General features: G+C 37.5%; 2 protein-coding genes across 2 annotated transcripts; one reads left to right on the plus strand and one right to left on the minus strand.

Annotated features, from left to right (window-relative positions):
- On the minus strand, window positions 1-7,729 carry LOC100891085 (F-box only protein 30). The gene is made up of 6 exons (XM_030985516.1): window positions 7,594-7,729; window positions 5,468-5,594; window positions 4,765-4,933; window positions 3,022-3,250; window positions 2,116-2,483; window positions 1-591 (listed from the first exon to the last, which is right to left on the minus strand). The coding sequence occupies exons 1-6, from the start codon at window positions 7,610-7,612 to the stop codon at window positions 541-543; spliced, it is 963 nt and encodes a 320-aa protein (XP_030841376.1). The 5' UTR covers window positions 7,613-7,729; the 3' UTR covers window positions 1-540.
- A 504-nt stretch (window positions 7,730-8,233) lies between these two features.
- Window positions 8,234-16,267, plus strand: LOC582470 (phospholipid phosphatase 5). The gene is made up of 7 exons (XM_782418.5): window positions 8,234-8,458; window positions 10,987-11,095; window positions 11,821-11,908; window positions 12,519-12,582; window positions 13,727-13,851; window positions 14,192-14,362; window positions 14,893-16,267. Exons 1-7 carry the CDS (start codon window positions 8,370-8,372, stop codon window positions 15,090-15,092), a joined length of 846 nt encoding a protein of 281 aa, XP_787511.3. The 5' UTR covers window positions 8,234-8,369; the 3' UTR covers window positions 15,093-16,267.
- Window positions 16,268-16,579: the final 312 nt, after the last annotated feature.

Raw genomic sequence — 16,579 nt, forward strand, 5'->3', positions numbered from 1 at the left:
TTTCTCCATTACCAGTATACTTAAATCAAAGAACTTTAAATCATTACAGCTTTAACAATCAAAATTCTATGAAAAGGCTTAACTTCAGAGGTATTAACAAAGACATTTACGTGCTCAGTATAAAAATAACCCGTTTATAAAATAGGAACTGAAACTCACCACACATGATGAGGAAAAGTCATTGAATAAGTATTGAGGCCTGCTCGGTCATTATAAAGCCACTTTCAAGAAAATTGCTCCTTTGAAATATTTCAAACTCATGATGTTAGCATGCAAATGTAGATCTTTAAAAACTATTTGTAAGACTAATCTTAAAACATTATCCTGTAAGTACTGTGCCTGTTCTGATCATCCATATGTATTTGGACCATAAAAATATAATATATTGCTTTTAATTCCTAAGATCTACATTCATATATAGTTGCCTAGACACCAAATTCAATAAACTAACAATTCTGAATTACAAATTATTTTATTCTCCCCGTATCTTTTATTTAAAAAGAATATTTCAAATATGAAATATGAGTACGGTACGTAGCTCTAACTTTCCTTCGGTTCTGGTTTGAGATGTGCCGGGACATACCGCCAAATCTGTAGGAGGTACAAACAAAATGAAAAAGAAAACACAAAATATTGGATAATACATTCTTTTGTACTGTACATGGTCTTTTCAGTATACTTGGGTAGCAGTTTATAAATGTGGAATTTAATACATGTAGGTAGATTATGCTCCAAACCTTTAAATTGCATATCTTTTACACTCCAGCTCTGATTAATTAATTGTTCCATGTGTACACACACTTCAAAACATGTTTGATAAGAATGTTTTTTTTATGATTCTTATAATACTGCAGTAGCAATATATAATAGGATACCGAAATGCTAACGTCATATTTGCTTGTTGTCTCGGCCACTGGTTCCAATAAACAGAGCCTGTGCATGAGGTTCACCGCGACATCATTCAAGCAACGGGCTGGGGCAGGGCAAAAACAATTTTTGGTGCTGATGTGATCACAACGCCATTAGGGACTTTTAGATTTGCACGACGAGAACGTGGACTGCGACATGTAACATGCTTTTAAGGCAATATGACCTCCTTTAAGGCACTGGCAGTGACGTCAAATTTCCTTAAAAGGATGTCACACGAGCAGTCCATGTTTTCGTCGTGCAAATCTAAAAGTCCCTATTGTTTCGAACCAGCTATCTCGACACTTTGGCTAATATGACGTCACACTTCGGTGCTCTATCCTTGGCATGTATATCATTTTACTCAGTATTGTTTTTAGTTTATGGTCAGTGAATTGCCATTCAATTCATTGCAAGGCATTATTTCATAATGTGGTTGGATTTGAATCTGAATCAACAGCAAGTCTGCCAATCAATCGCAAGTTTGCAGTCTCCTATCTCTTATGTACATAGCTGCATTTGATATCAATCACAAAGAAGTTGTGATTAATCTCAACTGTTTAAAAGACCGAGGCCCAGATCTTCGGCCACATAGTCTTGCCTCAAGTTGTATGTAATCTGCATAATGGTTTGGGGCAAGCGTTAAAAAAAAATCAAAAAAAAAAAAAAAAAAAAAAAAATCAAAAATCAAAAATCAAAAACCAAATTTTCTTCAACTATAGTAGCTTTTGTTTCTTAAAGGTATAGACCAGTTCTGGTCATGCGATTCCATTGTGAAAGAAACATTGTGGAATTGATCAGAAAAGTTCGATCATCTAGTAGTATATAAGTATTGGTGTGCACTGCAAGGTTCTGGAATCATCAAAATGATAACAAAATTTGGCCCAGTCTTGGTAAAGTTACAAGCACTGTACACATAAAGATGTACCGTATATGGGACTACCCTATCTTGAATATATTTTTGAATAATTTGATATGTCCCTAAATTGCCATGATAACATAATTATTTCATAGTTATATTGTTCTTTATTAACTATGTTATTACATTTTAGTGACAGATTAAATTATTCAAAAACATATTCATATGGACACTTGGCATTCCATACTTAGTCGGAGGATTAAACCATGGACTAAAGTTCGAGAATACCACTCTATGCATTTATCTCACCACTACTCAATTCTCAATTATTCATCCCCTCCCCAACTTACCCTTCCATCTTCCATCCATTTGTCATCCTCTTTCTTCCATCTCGTTTCCACCAGTCCCTTCTTCCGGAGGAGGGATGCGGCCACTTCCCTGAAGAAGAGGGAAGTGAGGGCAAGCTCATGGAGTGACTCCCGGTCCAGGTGGAGCCCAATCTCCTGGAGGATCCCGTAAGGCAGGAGACTGAGTTGCACAGACTCATCTGGGGATGGCAAGACGGGGGGAGGGGATAGAGGAGGAGGGGAGAGGGGAGCAGTTGTTTCGTCTTCCCCGTCTTGCTCCCCTTCTCCTTCCATCCCCTGATCCCTCAGCTGCCAGGGCACGGTGTGGAGAGGATCCTGAGGCTTGGGCGTTGAGGAGGACTTTACATCTTCTAAACATATACAATATAAGAAAAACTATATATTATAAAAAAAAATGTAGATAGATTAGCAACACTTGGGGACACTTTGCATAAAAATAGTGACTGTGTATGTCCACAATATGCCCCACCTATTAAATTAATAGTCAATCGTGTTTGGCCACCACATAATATTTGACCTTTCGAATCCAAAATTTAATCAGTCTAGCCTGACAAGATAAAAAGCATTTGAGCCAAATTCGTACAAAATATCTTCAGTTGGTCTTTACAGTAACCTAATACTGTACTGAGATCTGTTACACTCTCTAAACCCTTTGATCTTTGGACTCTGGCCTCTTGACCCTAAAAGTTCTAAATCATAGTGCCATATTTCATGGTTAATATTCAAACAGAATCTGCTTCACAACATACAGGGTATAAAACCTAAAAACAACATGCAACCATGTTGAATTTCAAGAAGAATGCAGACTTTTCATAATTTGCATCATTCCAACCTTGCACTTACAGCAGGTAAAAAGTAAACTTAGGAAAACTAATTTACTTCTCTCACCATCTTTCTTCCCTGCACTGTCCGTTTCATCCTTCTTCTCAACCACGCCATCCCCTTCTTTCTCCTCTTTGCCCTTTGACCCGACCTCTGCTGACCCCGCTGTTTCCTCTGCAGGTTCTGCAGGTTCCATCAAGGCTCTACGTTGCTCCTTCCACACCCCAAGGACAGGCTCACACTCATGATCATGACCATCACAAAAGTGACTCTCATAGTCATCTCTTGCTATCGACTATTCAAGAGAAGATACAAAAACAGAGATTGCAAGAGACAACCACAGTATACATGTTATAACCACTACACATGTAACCATTACACTAAACCTGACCCTAACCCGAACCTTTACTATAATTCTGTTCCTAATCATAATTCTGATGCTGACCCTAACCCTAACTAACCAAAAACACTGATCCTAACCTGAACCTTGACTAATCCCTATCCATAATCCTGACCATGAACCTATCTTACTGGTTCCAGTTGCACTTAATTCTTATTTGTTGAACTGGAAATGAGTACCCATAACAATATTTTCCAGTTCGGCAATTGGTTTCAACTGGAAATTTTGTATTCCAATTGAAACCAGTTGGAGAATTCAACTGCATGGTTTCAATTGGATTTTGGTCCTGGGTAACCTAAACCTTGACTGATCCTGATCCTGATCCTGACCCTAACTAACCAAAAACCATGATCCTAACCTGAACCTTGACTAATCTCTCACCATAATCCTGACCCTGATCCTAACCCAAACCTTTACTTATCCCTAACCACAATACGAACCATGATCCTAACCTGAACCTTGATTAATCCCCAACCATAATCTGGTGGCTTAATGTCTAATCCCACTTTGTCTATACATCTTATTTATCCTCTATCCATGCCACCTAAGCAATTTGTTTGATTTTTCACATAGTCTCTTGATGATTCTGTCTAATGACCAGTTTGATAGTTTGATTATAATGTACATGCACATGTACACATGTAAATCAAGGGAGTGTTTCCTTAAAGACCTCATCTAATATTAAACTTCACAATGTTGGAACACATTTTTCAATGAATGTCATCTATTTTCATCTAACATATTTTTCTCAAGTATTGTTCAATTCGTGGCTTGGACTAGCCTGACAGTCATCTCTGTATCCACAAACCCAATTTAAATGAAATGATGACAATTAATGGTCATCTTCTTGGAGCCAACATCAAATTTTGTAGAAATTTGCAGGAATTATGAATATGTCATGTATGTCCTATCTGTGAAATTTAAACGATAGTAGTATCCTAATATTCAAATTATGCAAGGAAACCGTTTACTTGCTAGACTTCATTGTCAGACACTATTGAGTGACTGACTGGCTTTTTATCTTCTTTGGTAATAACATACATACAATGAGCTGTAAAGGGTACATGAGCATGTTGTCTACATCAATAACTCACTTCTTGTGATGGCCAAGATTAAACTGATTGAATCTTTGCGCAGCATAAAACGTATGACCATTCGGTACAATTACTTACTGGCTCTATAGCTCTTAAGTCGATTCGACAACTAATAGTCGTCATTTTCCCAATTAAAGACATTTTCAAGCTCCCTTTTTTGTAGGGAAGTTCTAAACTAGTATTATCTTTGAAATGCCATTGGAATTTAACCTTTTCATATTTTTGGCCTGCAAATGGGACATAAAAGTAGTACCTTTAAGAACAGAGTTCATCCTGACTTGGGCCCCTACATAAATTGAAATTACATTTCCATACCTGGCCACACATGATGACATGGGCAGGGCACTGCTGGAGATGGTTGATGCATAGAGCGCGTCTCATTATCGCCTGGCAACCAAGTTTAGAGTTCAGACACTCTGTCTTGACATTTTGACATAACTCGCTGTGGTCATCGGCCTTGCACTGATGAAAATAGGCACCACACCTGTTTAAAAAAAAAAGTTTTATTTATGGCAAATTTGTCATTGCTGATAGGAATCAACTAACCGGCCACTGTAGTTACTGTGGTTTTTTTTACAAATCAGAAAAAAAAAAAATCTACCTAAGATTAGTTTTGACACATCAGAATATTCTACTTTTTACCTCAATACTTTATAGGGTAACCTTGTTTTTCTCCTGGATAGGTGACATGTAACCAGAATATAGGTCACAGGGTTCACAACCCTGCAATGGTACTAATGTCCTTTGGCAAGCCATTAATTTACATTGCCATTCTCAACCCAGGTCAAGTTAAGGGTATGGCAGGAAGAAATTCCATAAAAGCTGGAGCACGTTAATGACAGCTCAGATAAAGCTGGAGTATAAACAGTATTACGGTAAGTGCTTTGTATCCTTAAAAAAAAGAAATGTTTTGTCAATATTATTGTAGACAACACAGTAATGGGTTCAAGACATCAATATAAACTTGTCTCTCTCTCCACCCAGGTGAAGTACCCGGTGTGTTGAATTATCGACTCACTTGAATGGGCAGTAGATATGTGCACATGATACCCCCGGTTGAACAGAGACGTTACAGCGTTTGGTGATGCAGTTCAGACAGTGGGGATGTAAACCAAGCTCTTCTAATGTCGGATCTCTCAACTCATCTGTGAAAAAAAAGTAGATACAAAGAATACAGAAGGCAATAAATGACTGTTTTGAGATCAATAAAACAAGGAACACTGCAAAATCATTATTGTTTAACCATGAATAAATTCAGAGAATAGTATCAATTAACTGCTAATTTTTAATGATTCAAGGAGATGACAAGGCATTTCAAAGTTTTTTTAAGCCAAAAGGTTAATAAATGCGAGGCTTTTATGTTATGGTTTTTTAAAGTGATTATCTGCCTGCCACTACACATTCAAAAAGTTTTTATGAAGACGCACTTGTTTTCAGGAGCTTTTGAATAGATTATTTGTTGTTGTGTGTCTGACACTGTAAGAAGTTTTGTTTTCATCACAGCACAGTATATAGTAGCTGCACTATATTTGATCTAATTATTATTTATTATTAACTTAAATGTTTTCTTTCTCTCTCTCTCCAGGCATATGTGGATTTATGTACATGCATGGATCTCCTCTTTCTCTATCTCTCTCTCTCTCTCTCTCTCTCTCTCAACATCCCTTCTCTTCTAAATTTCATTGCAGAGCTTGTGCCTTTGCTGCTCTAACTCAATTTTCATTTCTTTTTCCTCGTGTTAATATTCCTTCAAATGTATTGTTGTTATGTACATTAATGTACATTTCAAAACTACATATGCAAGATAATATAACATCTTATTTTCACAACTTAGGATTTTAGGATTAGGCCCTTCTGCTTATCTGTAACTAATTACACTCAGCTGTTCTATAAGAATCTGTTTTGGAATGTGCACCTGTTACTTTAAATACTACTCCAGATCATACAGATGGCAAAATCACAGCCCGCTGACTTACTTGCAAGCGCCTACATGTACACACAAAATATGACTTTCTTTTTTCATTGTAATTGTAAGCCGATACTGTGACTCTTCCTCCTCCTCCTCCTCCTCCTCCTCCTCCTCCTCCTCCTCCTCCTCCTTCTCCTCCTCCTCCTCCTCTTATTCCTCTTCCTCCTCCTCCTCCTCCTCCTCCTCCTCCTCCTCCTCCTCCTCCTCCTTCTCCTCCTCCTCCTCTTCTTCCTCTTCCTCCTCCTCTTCCTCCTCCTCTTCCTCCTCCTCCTCCTCCTCCTCCTCCTCCTCCTCCTCCTCCTCCTGATCCTCCTCCTCCTCCTCTTCTTCTTCTTCTTCCTACTCTTCCTTCTTCTCTTCTTGTTTCCTTCCTCCTCTTCCTTCTCCTTCATAATCTCCTTTTTCCTCCTAGTAATACAATCATCCATATATTTTGTTCACATTGTCACTGTGCAGCTAGCTATGCTAGCTCATTAAAATAAAAAATCTTGTTTTTGTTTGTACTTGATGTAGAAAGTTTCTTCTTCTTCTTCCAGTGCAGTGCAAGTGCTGCTTCAAAGTTCAAGGTGATGACTTTCACATATCCCGTTATTCCACATTTTAGTTTATGCTGATATTATTTTTTAAGTAATAATTTTCTTTTTAGTTTGTCTTTAGAAAATGAATTTCTCCTTCCCACACTGCAACTTACAAACATGACAAAGTTCAACTTCTACTTGAGGTTCTATTGATAGTTGTTCTAACTTCTAGATCTAGAATCTAGACTAGAGTCAACTCAGTCGAGTAATTGACACCTAATTAGTTGTTAAATTCCTTCTTTTTTTAAATTCTAGGCATAGATCGATCTAGTTCGACAAAAGTACTAGATCTACATGTAGTATATAGAGGACAATATATCTAGCTTTCATTAGTGTTTCATTAACTCTCCTCCAGTTCCATGACATTCTCATGAGTTTCCCTTCCCATAATCCCATTTCATCCTTCACTCTCGGCAGTCGAGGCCCGCCCGCCTCGCCTCGCCTCGTCCGATCCGAGGCGAGGCGCCTCTTACTATTTTCAGTATTCACTGGAATGCCGGATCATGATCATGCAGACTTTCAAGTTGCACAATCAAAATCAAAGATGTATAAGTCGTACTCGTCGATAAACATTATACCCAGTACTGCAATTATTACCTTGTCCTTGGATTTCCATGATAACAAAGTTCCCTTCTGATCTGTATCTGTTTCAGAGATGAACAATATTAATCGCCATTCCAGGAAAATGTAAACAACTCATAAAATGAATGGAGGTATTTCATAGCAGGATAATTTCTAGCTTGATTTCAGCCTTACATATTTATATCATAGCTATTTTGTACAAAAACTATAGACTCTAGAGTTAAATAAACTAATGTGATATTTTAAAAAAAAAATAACAATTTTAAGTTTTATATGATATATATTATATTAATACATTATTTTCAAACAAAGAAATAATAAAGTTTCTAAAATGAGAATATTAAAAAAGCCCCGCCCATGCAGCTGAGAGGAAAAGAATCTCGCCCAAATCTTGGCTAAAAATCGCCAACACGTTTTTAGCCTATATCAATAATAAAAAACATTTTAATAGTAGTTTCCTATATAAGTATAAAATTTGTCCGACTATTTCAATTTTTTTTAGATACATGTTATGTATAAAAAAAATTATTGTGTTATAAATCTATTTTGGTTTAAAATATTGTGAAATAAATATTAACGTTATATCTTGTTTCCTTTATTAAAACTAGCATAAACAAGAGTCAGCTGTGTACTGTTTACATTATGCACAAGCCGTGTGTATTGTACACGTGGACAGTGTATGAAGTGTCTGATATGCCATTGTCACTGCCATGCAAGCAGCAGCAGCATGCACACAGCACAGAACAGAACAGATTTCAGCACAAAATTTGAGCTTTAAATAGTCGACAATTATGTTGTCTTGTCGATGTCACATCAATACTCATGCTGCTAACATGATCTTAGAATTGCTCGTCAGGATATTCCTCTTGATTGCCTTCTTGTAAGTTTATTTTCCATGAAGTTTTAATTTTCATTGTCACTGATCATGATTGTTAATCAAAACTTGAAAAAGACATACAGGTAGGGGTCTAGACCGAATTTTCCGTCTCTTTCGTTCGTTAGCCTCTTATTGGGGTAGGGTCGGCCGGCTCTCTCTTTAGAGACGGAAACCGTCTATACACATTCCCTTGATAACGCCACGGCCATTTCAGGTCGTAGCGTTTTGCCCCCAAAATCCCCCAAAATGTCATTTTACCTCGTGTATATCCAAATGTAAATTAGGCCTAGGCTATAATACATCGGTTCCACTTACTAACTTGATTGAAATAATCCGTTTAATGGTCCCTTTTAAGGAAATTATGGGTCAAAATCGACATCCATGTTGAAAATCTTGCAAGCCGTGTATAAACTCTCGCTGCCGGAGTCATCTAAATCAATCACATCCCTTCTAGTCTACGCCGAAGGCAAAATGATTACGAAGGAAAAACTGTGATAACGCCATTACGAACGTGTAGATAGCGCACAGTTTTTCTGTACACAAGGTAAAATGACATTTTGGGGGATTTTGGGGGCAAAACGCTACGACCTGAAATGGCCGTGGCTTTATCAAGGGAATGTGTATAGGCCTAGACGGTTTCCGTCTCTAAAGAGAGAGCCGGCCGACCCTACCCCAATAAGAGGCTAACGAACGAAAGAGACGGAAAATTCGGTCTAGTAGGGGTCTAGATCTAGGCTAGATCTAGACTAGTCTAGGCTTAATTGTAATGTTTTAAATTAAACTTTAATAATTTTTTCGAATTAAATGTTAAACTTAACTTGGTAGTAATTTTATACATTTTGTGCAATTCATTCCTTTTTTTATTTGTTATTTATTTGATTTCCATGTAGATCTTCATGTAGATCTATAAATGAAACAGAAATGACAACACAGGGCATAACATGAAACTAAAAGAGTTACAAATACAAGACAGTCACAGTAAAAGTGCCACCAGCAGACGCCTGAGGATTACCTAAAAGAATTTCCATTCTGTCATGAGGTTCTCCAAGTCCGCTGTTGTAACATTTGAATAGATTTAAGAAGTATTAATAACATAACATAATTCAATTTAATGTAATTCGTAATACCTCAAGGGATCAGAGATCTGTGTGAAGAGACCTCCACACCACCCTGCCTGAACGCGCCAAGAAGCTTATACTCCCTGAACAGCCAGTCACTGAAAAGGCGCTACGACACAAGTGCTAGAATTCAATCCAATTCAATTCAACTAATTAATTAAATTTAAGCAAACTAGCGAAACCGAACCGAACCAAATTCCAACACCTACATCAGAATGCCCTCTCAATGGGAGACTGCTCAAAGAGCAAACCTCTCAGCGCACTAAAACGAGGCAACATACAGTAGAGGTCCCCACATACAGATCCCTGATCCCTTCAGGTAAAGTATCCCAGAACCTAGGAAAGGCATAAAAGCATGAAAATTTCAGAGCATTTGATCTTGCAAGTTGATGGTTGAAGAAAAGACTATGGGAGCGTCTTGAACTGGGAATGGGAAGAACATAATCTGGTACATCATGACAACTACGGATGCATTTTACAACAAATGACATGTCAAATAAATGAGACGATTCGTGGTGAAGCTAGCTTCTCAAGACGTTGCTCGTATGTACATGTAAGAGTGTTAGAAATGTGGTATGGAAAACAAGAACGAGTAAATCGTCTTTGAATAGCCCCAAGAGCTAAGATATGGTTTTTTGGTGTGGCAACCAAACTGGGATATTGTATTCAATCAATGACAGGTCGATCTACATATGGTACAGTATAATCGTTGAAGGACGGTTGTATTTCTGGAGTTTGCAATCCGACGCACATCAGGAAATCATTGATTGGATATGTTTACTCCAAGAGAGATCACTTGAGAATATTAATCCCAAGATGTTTGTGTGAGGTAACCGCATTAACAAAAGTTAATTGGCAGTTTGGCATGATTGCTGATTGCTCTGATGTAAATTTGTGTGTTCCAAAAATAGAACATCTAGTATTAGTAATTACTGTAAGTGCAGAAGCTCTCTTTTTAATTATATAAATTATAATGTGCACTTTTCTATGACTGTCAGTGTACAACACTGCAACTTCTATTCTAAATTAATTCTGCATTTGTCATTTTTGTGTTTGGCTTTTGGTTTGCTCTTTTCACCTCAATCGTCATCGTCGTTCTACCAATTCCTACGAGTCATGACTATGACCCTTTGTGACCCTATTTATTACAATCTCTGCAATAGTCCACCAGCACAACCAGTAAAGAAGATTGTGTTGCAACTTTTGCTATATAATTGTTAACTCAAAAGTCAGCAGTACCAATTTATCGTCTTGAATACACCACAAAATAGCTATTTTTCTTGTGTCAAAATGGGAAAGTTTGATAGATCTATCCATCTGATGTCAGAGGGATAGATCTTTCAAACCAAGATGAGATACAGACTTATTAACATGCCTTTGGTTTACTTATTTTTTTGTCTTTCAATTAAACAGAATTACTGAGGAGCTTGACCCATTTCAACGAGTAATACAGCCAGAAGAGATGTGGTTATACAAGAACCCCCACTCTGTGCACAGCACTGTAACGACAAGGATGCTATTTGTAAGTACATGCAACCATGTAAAAGATATTTCTAAAGTTACCCTTTATGAGGTCAAAGGTCAGAGATAAGAAATAGAAGAGATGTGCATGGTTTAATATACGAGAACCCCCACTCTCTGCACAGTATTGTAACAATTAGGATGTTATTTGTGACTAGGCCTGTAACCAATCATCGGATCGGGGGCCGTCTTGAGCCGATCAGGTGAGCATGCCTACATTATAATCCAAGATAGCGGCCCACATGTTTTGCCTCTTCTCTTAGACCAATATTATGAATTTCATGGTCATGAAAAGGCACTGAATATCAACAAACATGGTCTACAACTCCAAATGACAAAATAATCCCAGCTATGCATTTTGTAAAGCATTTGATAGCCCAAGACTTAAAAATTTTCAGCATTAAAAAGAATAATAAAAAAAAAAATGCCAGTAATTTTTGCCGATACCGATCACAGGTGCGAGGGTGTCGCTCTGATCTTCCGATCTGATCAAAGCTCCAACTTACAGGGTTATTTGTAACTATAAGTCCATGCCACAGTTCGTAACATATTTCTAAATTTAATCTTTATGAGGTCAAAGGTCAGAGATTTTTAAAAAATGGAAGAGAAATGGTTATTATACAAGAACCTCCACTCTGCACAGTATTGTAACAACTAGGATGTTATTTTTAAGTCTATGCCTTGTTGTGTAACATCTCTCTCTCTCTCTCTCTCTCTCCCCCGCAGAGCTCTGCTATCCTGGTGCCGCTTTGTGTTATAACAATCTTTAGTCTTATGAGGAAAGATAGACTTGATTTTCTACATGCTGTTTTAGGTAAACTTCATTGTTTTATGACCCTATAAATTTACCTTTGAACTAACATTTTTGTGAAGTGATATACTGTTTTATTTTACGAATAATATTGAGCCGACTAAATTATTACATTAAAAATATATATATACTGTACATGTATGTAAAACGCATTCCCCAAAGAAAGTTTTCACTTCAGAAGATTAAATATCGATGTTTGTGGAGAGTGAATTATGTTAATGTTTATTGACAGTTGATCGTGACGTAATTGTTGCAATAATAATAATAGTAATACATGTATAAGAGGCTCTTTCCCTTTTTTACCCCCGAGAATCAGGTTAAGACCCAGTAAGGTTGATGGAAGGTGTGTGTGTGTGTTTGTGTTTTTTTTTTGTTGGGACGGTGGTCGGTGGGTATGTTTATTATTCATGTTTCATATTTCTTGGAGTTGAAATAATTATAAATTCGTAAATTTGCAAGAGGCTTTATGCATTAATTGCTCAGAACACTTCATTAAAGCTTTTTTGTTGCTGTATACAAAACTCATGATTGTTTGTACATGTATGCTTTCAATGCTTTGCTTGCATTTTATTGACTTAAGTGTTTTCATGTATTTTATCATTTCATCTTACAGCTTGCTCGCTTGCTGAGCTTTTAGATGGAGTGCTCACCAATAGTATCAAGTTAATTATTGCAAGGTAAGGAATGGAAAAAATTCTTCAGAGTGAGAGAGAGCTTTCGATTTAAGTATTAAGAACTGGTTACAATGATGAGCACTGAATGCTGATGCTTCTTCTAGAGTTATTATCCTGGCTTTTGCTGAGCATCCCTGATGAGGTCCACAAGCAATCAAGGAATTCCTTCCTACCAGGGCCCCCGTGGCATAAAACTTACCATTGATGGTATTTTGTCATCAATGGCAACTACCGTATTTGCCGGCGATAAGGCCGCAGTATTTTCGGAAGAAAAAATATCAAAAAGTCGGGGTGCGGCCTTTGCGCAACAACAACAAAATTCAGCAGTCAAAACAGAACGTCCATTTGAACATATGGGACTAGGATGACTAGACAATGGTACAGGACAATTCTAGAATAACTCCACACAACTTACTGACAAGTTTATGTTGCATTGTTGACATGAAGATGAAAATAAACAGCATAACTTATTTTTATAATAAAATCTGCCGATAGATCTAGATCTAAGTCTGTACCATTGCATTGTCAAAAAGTAAAAGAAGGGACAGACCGTTACAGGTCGAAGTCGCAATTCCGGATTACACCGCACATCGTGGTAGGGGTATATGTAGGATACCAACTCTGCGTGCGATACAGTACTAGATTTAAAATCTTTAAAGATCTGCTAAATTACGATCATTTTTGAGGTAAACTTCTTGAAAATTTATAAGAAGATTGATGAATTTGGTATCAAAAATAGTGTTCTACAAGAAAATTACGATTATTTTTGTTTGGTCCTTTTTTTTTTCCTCTATGAAATGTCAAAGTTGAGGGTTCGGCTTATACGGCGCTGGTTACAGGGCTCAACAGCCAATCAAAATCAAGGTTTCCATGGTAGTTACCAAAGAGTACCGAAGCTGTGACGTCATAAAAATCTATTTTCAGAATTTCTCAATTTTTTCTTCATTTTCCGAAGGAGCATCAAAAATAATGTCAAAATGTCGAAAACCAATTGAATATGTTAAGTATTGGCTGAGATATGACCATCTGAATAAATATATGTCCTATGGGAACTCAGTGTTATATGCTCTGGCTCCTAACCATGGTCCATGGTCAGTTCATGAATAACAAATGCCTGACATTTTTCATTGTTTTCTTCACATCGCAGACCACGGCCAGACTTCTTTTATCGCTGTTTTCCCAATGGCGTGATGACAACAGATCTCAAATGTACAGGAGATTTAGATACAATCAATGAAGGCAGAAAGAGCTTTCCTAGTGGACATTCCTCATGTGAGTAGGATTTTTAGTTACCATATTTTTGGCTTCCTTCCTGCAGCTGTTCTTTATGCAGGGAAAATCAGAATTTGACTGAATTTCAGTAATCCATCGAAAACCAATCTGGTACCATGACCCAAATTGCATTATCAGTGTGTAATATACCAACTCATTGCCATCAGCTTTGATGGATATAGGTAACTCGTACAATAGAGGTCAAACACACAAACTTGCTCTTTTTGTGTTTTTGATTCTCTTCTGTCAAATTGACATTAAAAAAACATATACCCCGGTACCTTGCCAGCAATGTGATGGTTACCGTATGTCTTTTCTTTTGACTTTTTGTTTCGTGCAGTTTCATTTTGTGCCTTTGGCTTCACTGCCTTTTACCTGGCTGGAAAACTACACACATTTGAGAGTCGAGGTCGAGGCGTAGGCTGGAGGATACTGGTAACATTAGCTCCCCTATATGTTGCCCTCATGGTTGCGTTATCAAGAACAGCTGACTACAGGCATCACTATGAAGGTAAATTAATGTTGTGCATATAGATGATATACATAGCATAATACTGAAGGTCATTAGAGAGCAACAGTGATGGTTGTGGAGCCAATAAGTACTGAAGCTTTCTTGCGAGATAAATATTATCAGTAAGAGATGGGGGGGGGGGGGTTGAGGCGGGGCGTAGGGCAACACATGCCCCACTCAAGTAAAAATCTGGTTACATTTAATTAACACATGTAACCCCCACCCACAATGGCACCAAATTGAGATTTTTAATTTTTTTTTTTTTTTGGGGGGGGGGGGGTCAGAGATGTACAAGGATCATATAATAAATCAGTTTTTTATCTCAAGATTGGCAACATTAATATACATTTATGTATTTCTTACGCTTTTATTTCTCTGACAAAGTCTTGTGCATCTTAAATCAAACTTTACCAATATTGGGGTAAAAATTGCCAATTTATCACTGAAAACATATGGCTAATTTTGAATGTACTATAAATAGAATTAGTAGTTATTTCAATTTAAAGGTCTGTAACTGTGTTCTCTCATAGATGTTATAGCTGGGTCTCTACTTGGTCTTGCCGTTGCCTATGCCATCTATCGCCAGTACTTCCCAGCCCTCACCCACGCCACGTGTGACAAATCTTACGCAAGGCTTTACGCCCTCAGAGACGCAATGTCATTACAAGAGTACAACACAAACAATGCAATAAGTACACGTATACCACTGGACAGTGTTAAAACTGTTTGATGAATGGAGCATGCTCTAGACTCCAGTATTACAGAAGATATGGATGTATTGATTTTCGAAAGACATGCAACGATCAAAGATCACGTACGTCTGGAATCATGTAGTCCCTTTTGTTTACAAAAAATGGTCCACGTCAAGAAGGAAATGCGGGCTTACTTCATTCCATTGGGTCTGGTTGGCGGGTTACATGAACTTTTGTTGATTATTGAGCCCTAATTCTGAAAGGGTCGGATGAAAATGTTTGTGAAATAATGTACACCCTTCAATTTCACCAAAGTGTAGAGTCCAGTTTACCCAACACTTTCTCTACAGCAAATCTACAAAAAGTTGTGTCTCAACCCGACACTTTTTAGTACAAGATAAATAATCAAAAGGGTTCATAAAAAAAGCTAGTGATCTACATGTACACTTCGTCATTGTATTGGCACATTTTCGCAAATGTAATTGTAATGATACATGTACTGTTAAATCTGCATAGTACAGATACAAGTTGTATTTTACTGCCGGTATTTACAAAGTACTGGGACTAAAGAGAAGGACCATCTGTTAGATGATTTAATGCAGTTCTCTCTTCACAATCAGTGTTTTGGTATTAGCTTTTCACTTGCCGTGATGCAAGCCTCTTCAAACCTCTGTCGTATATCTACCGTATTGTCGTACTGCTATAACAAATTGTGGTTGTGGAGAAAGAACTACTTTTCAAAGTGCTGGGACCAGGCTAATATTAATATTCCGCTTATATAGCTCTTAATACAAATGTCTCTAAGCGCTTTACAGATATACTATTACCCCGGTCATTGGATTCAGTGCTTCCGCGCACACACTGTCTGCACAATCTCCACTCCCTGGGGAGCATTCCAGCCAGGCGTTACTTGACGCTTAAAAACTGTTTGACCAACAATGGCAGTCGCATCCTACCGGGTACCCATTTTAACACCTGGGTGGAGAGTAGCAAGTGTAGGTTAATATCTTGTCAAAGGATATTAGTGCTGTGTCGGGATTCGAACCCTCGACCTTCGCATCTCCAGTCAAGCGCCTTATACAGATATACATTGAACAACTCAATTCTTGACCAAAGTTTGTCACTTCATTTGGACTTTGCAGGAATTATGAATATGTCATGTATGTCCTATCTGTGAAATTTAAATGTAGGCAGTGTCCTAATAATCAAATTATGAAAGGAAACCTGTTTACTTGCTAGACTTCACCGTCAGACACTATTGAGTGACCGACTGGCTTTTTTCTTCTTTGGTAATAACATTGTATAAAATGAGCTGTAAAGGGTACATGAGCATTTGTCTACATCATTAACCCACTTCTTGTAATGGCCAAAATTAAACTGATTGAATCTTTGCGCAGCATAAAACCTACACCATTCGATACAAAGGTCTGAAAATCAAGACTATTACTTATTGGCTCTATAGCTCCCAAGTCGATTTGACAACTAATAGTCGTTATTTTCCCATATAAAGACATTTTCAACCCCC

Source organism: Strongylocentrotus purpuratus, unplaced genomic scaffold (genome assembly GCF_000002235.5).
Source record: "Strongylocentrotus purpuratus isolate Spur 01 unplaced genomic scaffold, Spur_5.0 spur5_scaffold_15, whole genome shotgun sequence".
NCBI classification, from domain to species: domain Eukaryota; kingdom Metazoa; phylum Echinodermata; class Echinoidea; order Camarodonta; family Strongylocentrotidae; genus Strongylocentrotus; species Strongylocentrotus purpuratus.

What these genes read in the sequence shown, in the direction of transcription:
- LOC582470 (XM_782418.5), top strand. Translation starts at nt 8,370, where the DNA reads ATGTTGTCTTGTCGATGTCACATCAATACTCATGCTGCTAACATGATC. An exon ending in ATCAAGTTAATTATTGCAAG is followed by an intron (nt 12,583 to 13,726) that starts GTAAGGAATGGA and finishes TTCACATCGCAG; the next exon opens with ACCACGGCCAGACTTCTTTT. An exon ending in CTACAGGCATCACTATGAAG is followed by an intron (nt 14,363 to 14,892) that starts GTAAATTAATGT and finishes GTTCTCTCATAG; the next exon opens with ATGTTATAGCTGGGTCTCTA.
- LOC100891085 (XM_030985516.1), bottom strand. An exon ending in CATATCTACTGCCCATTCAA is followed by an intron (nt 4,934 to 5,467) that starts GTGAGTCGATAA and finishes TTTTTTAAACAG; the next exon opens with GTGTGGTGCCTATTTTCATC. An exon ending in ATGTCATCATGTGTGGCCAG is followed by an intron (nt 3,251 to 4,764) that starts GTATGGAAATGT and finishes TCTCTTGAATAG; the next exon opens with TCGATAGCAAGAGATGACTA.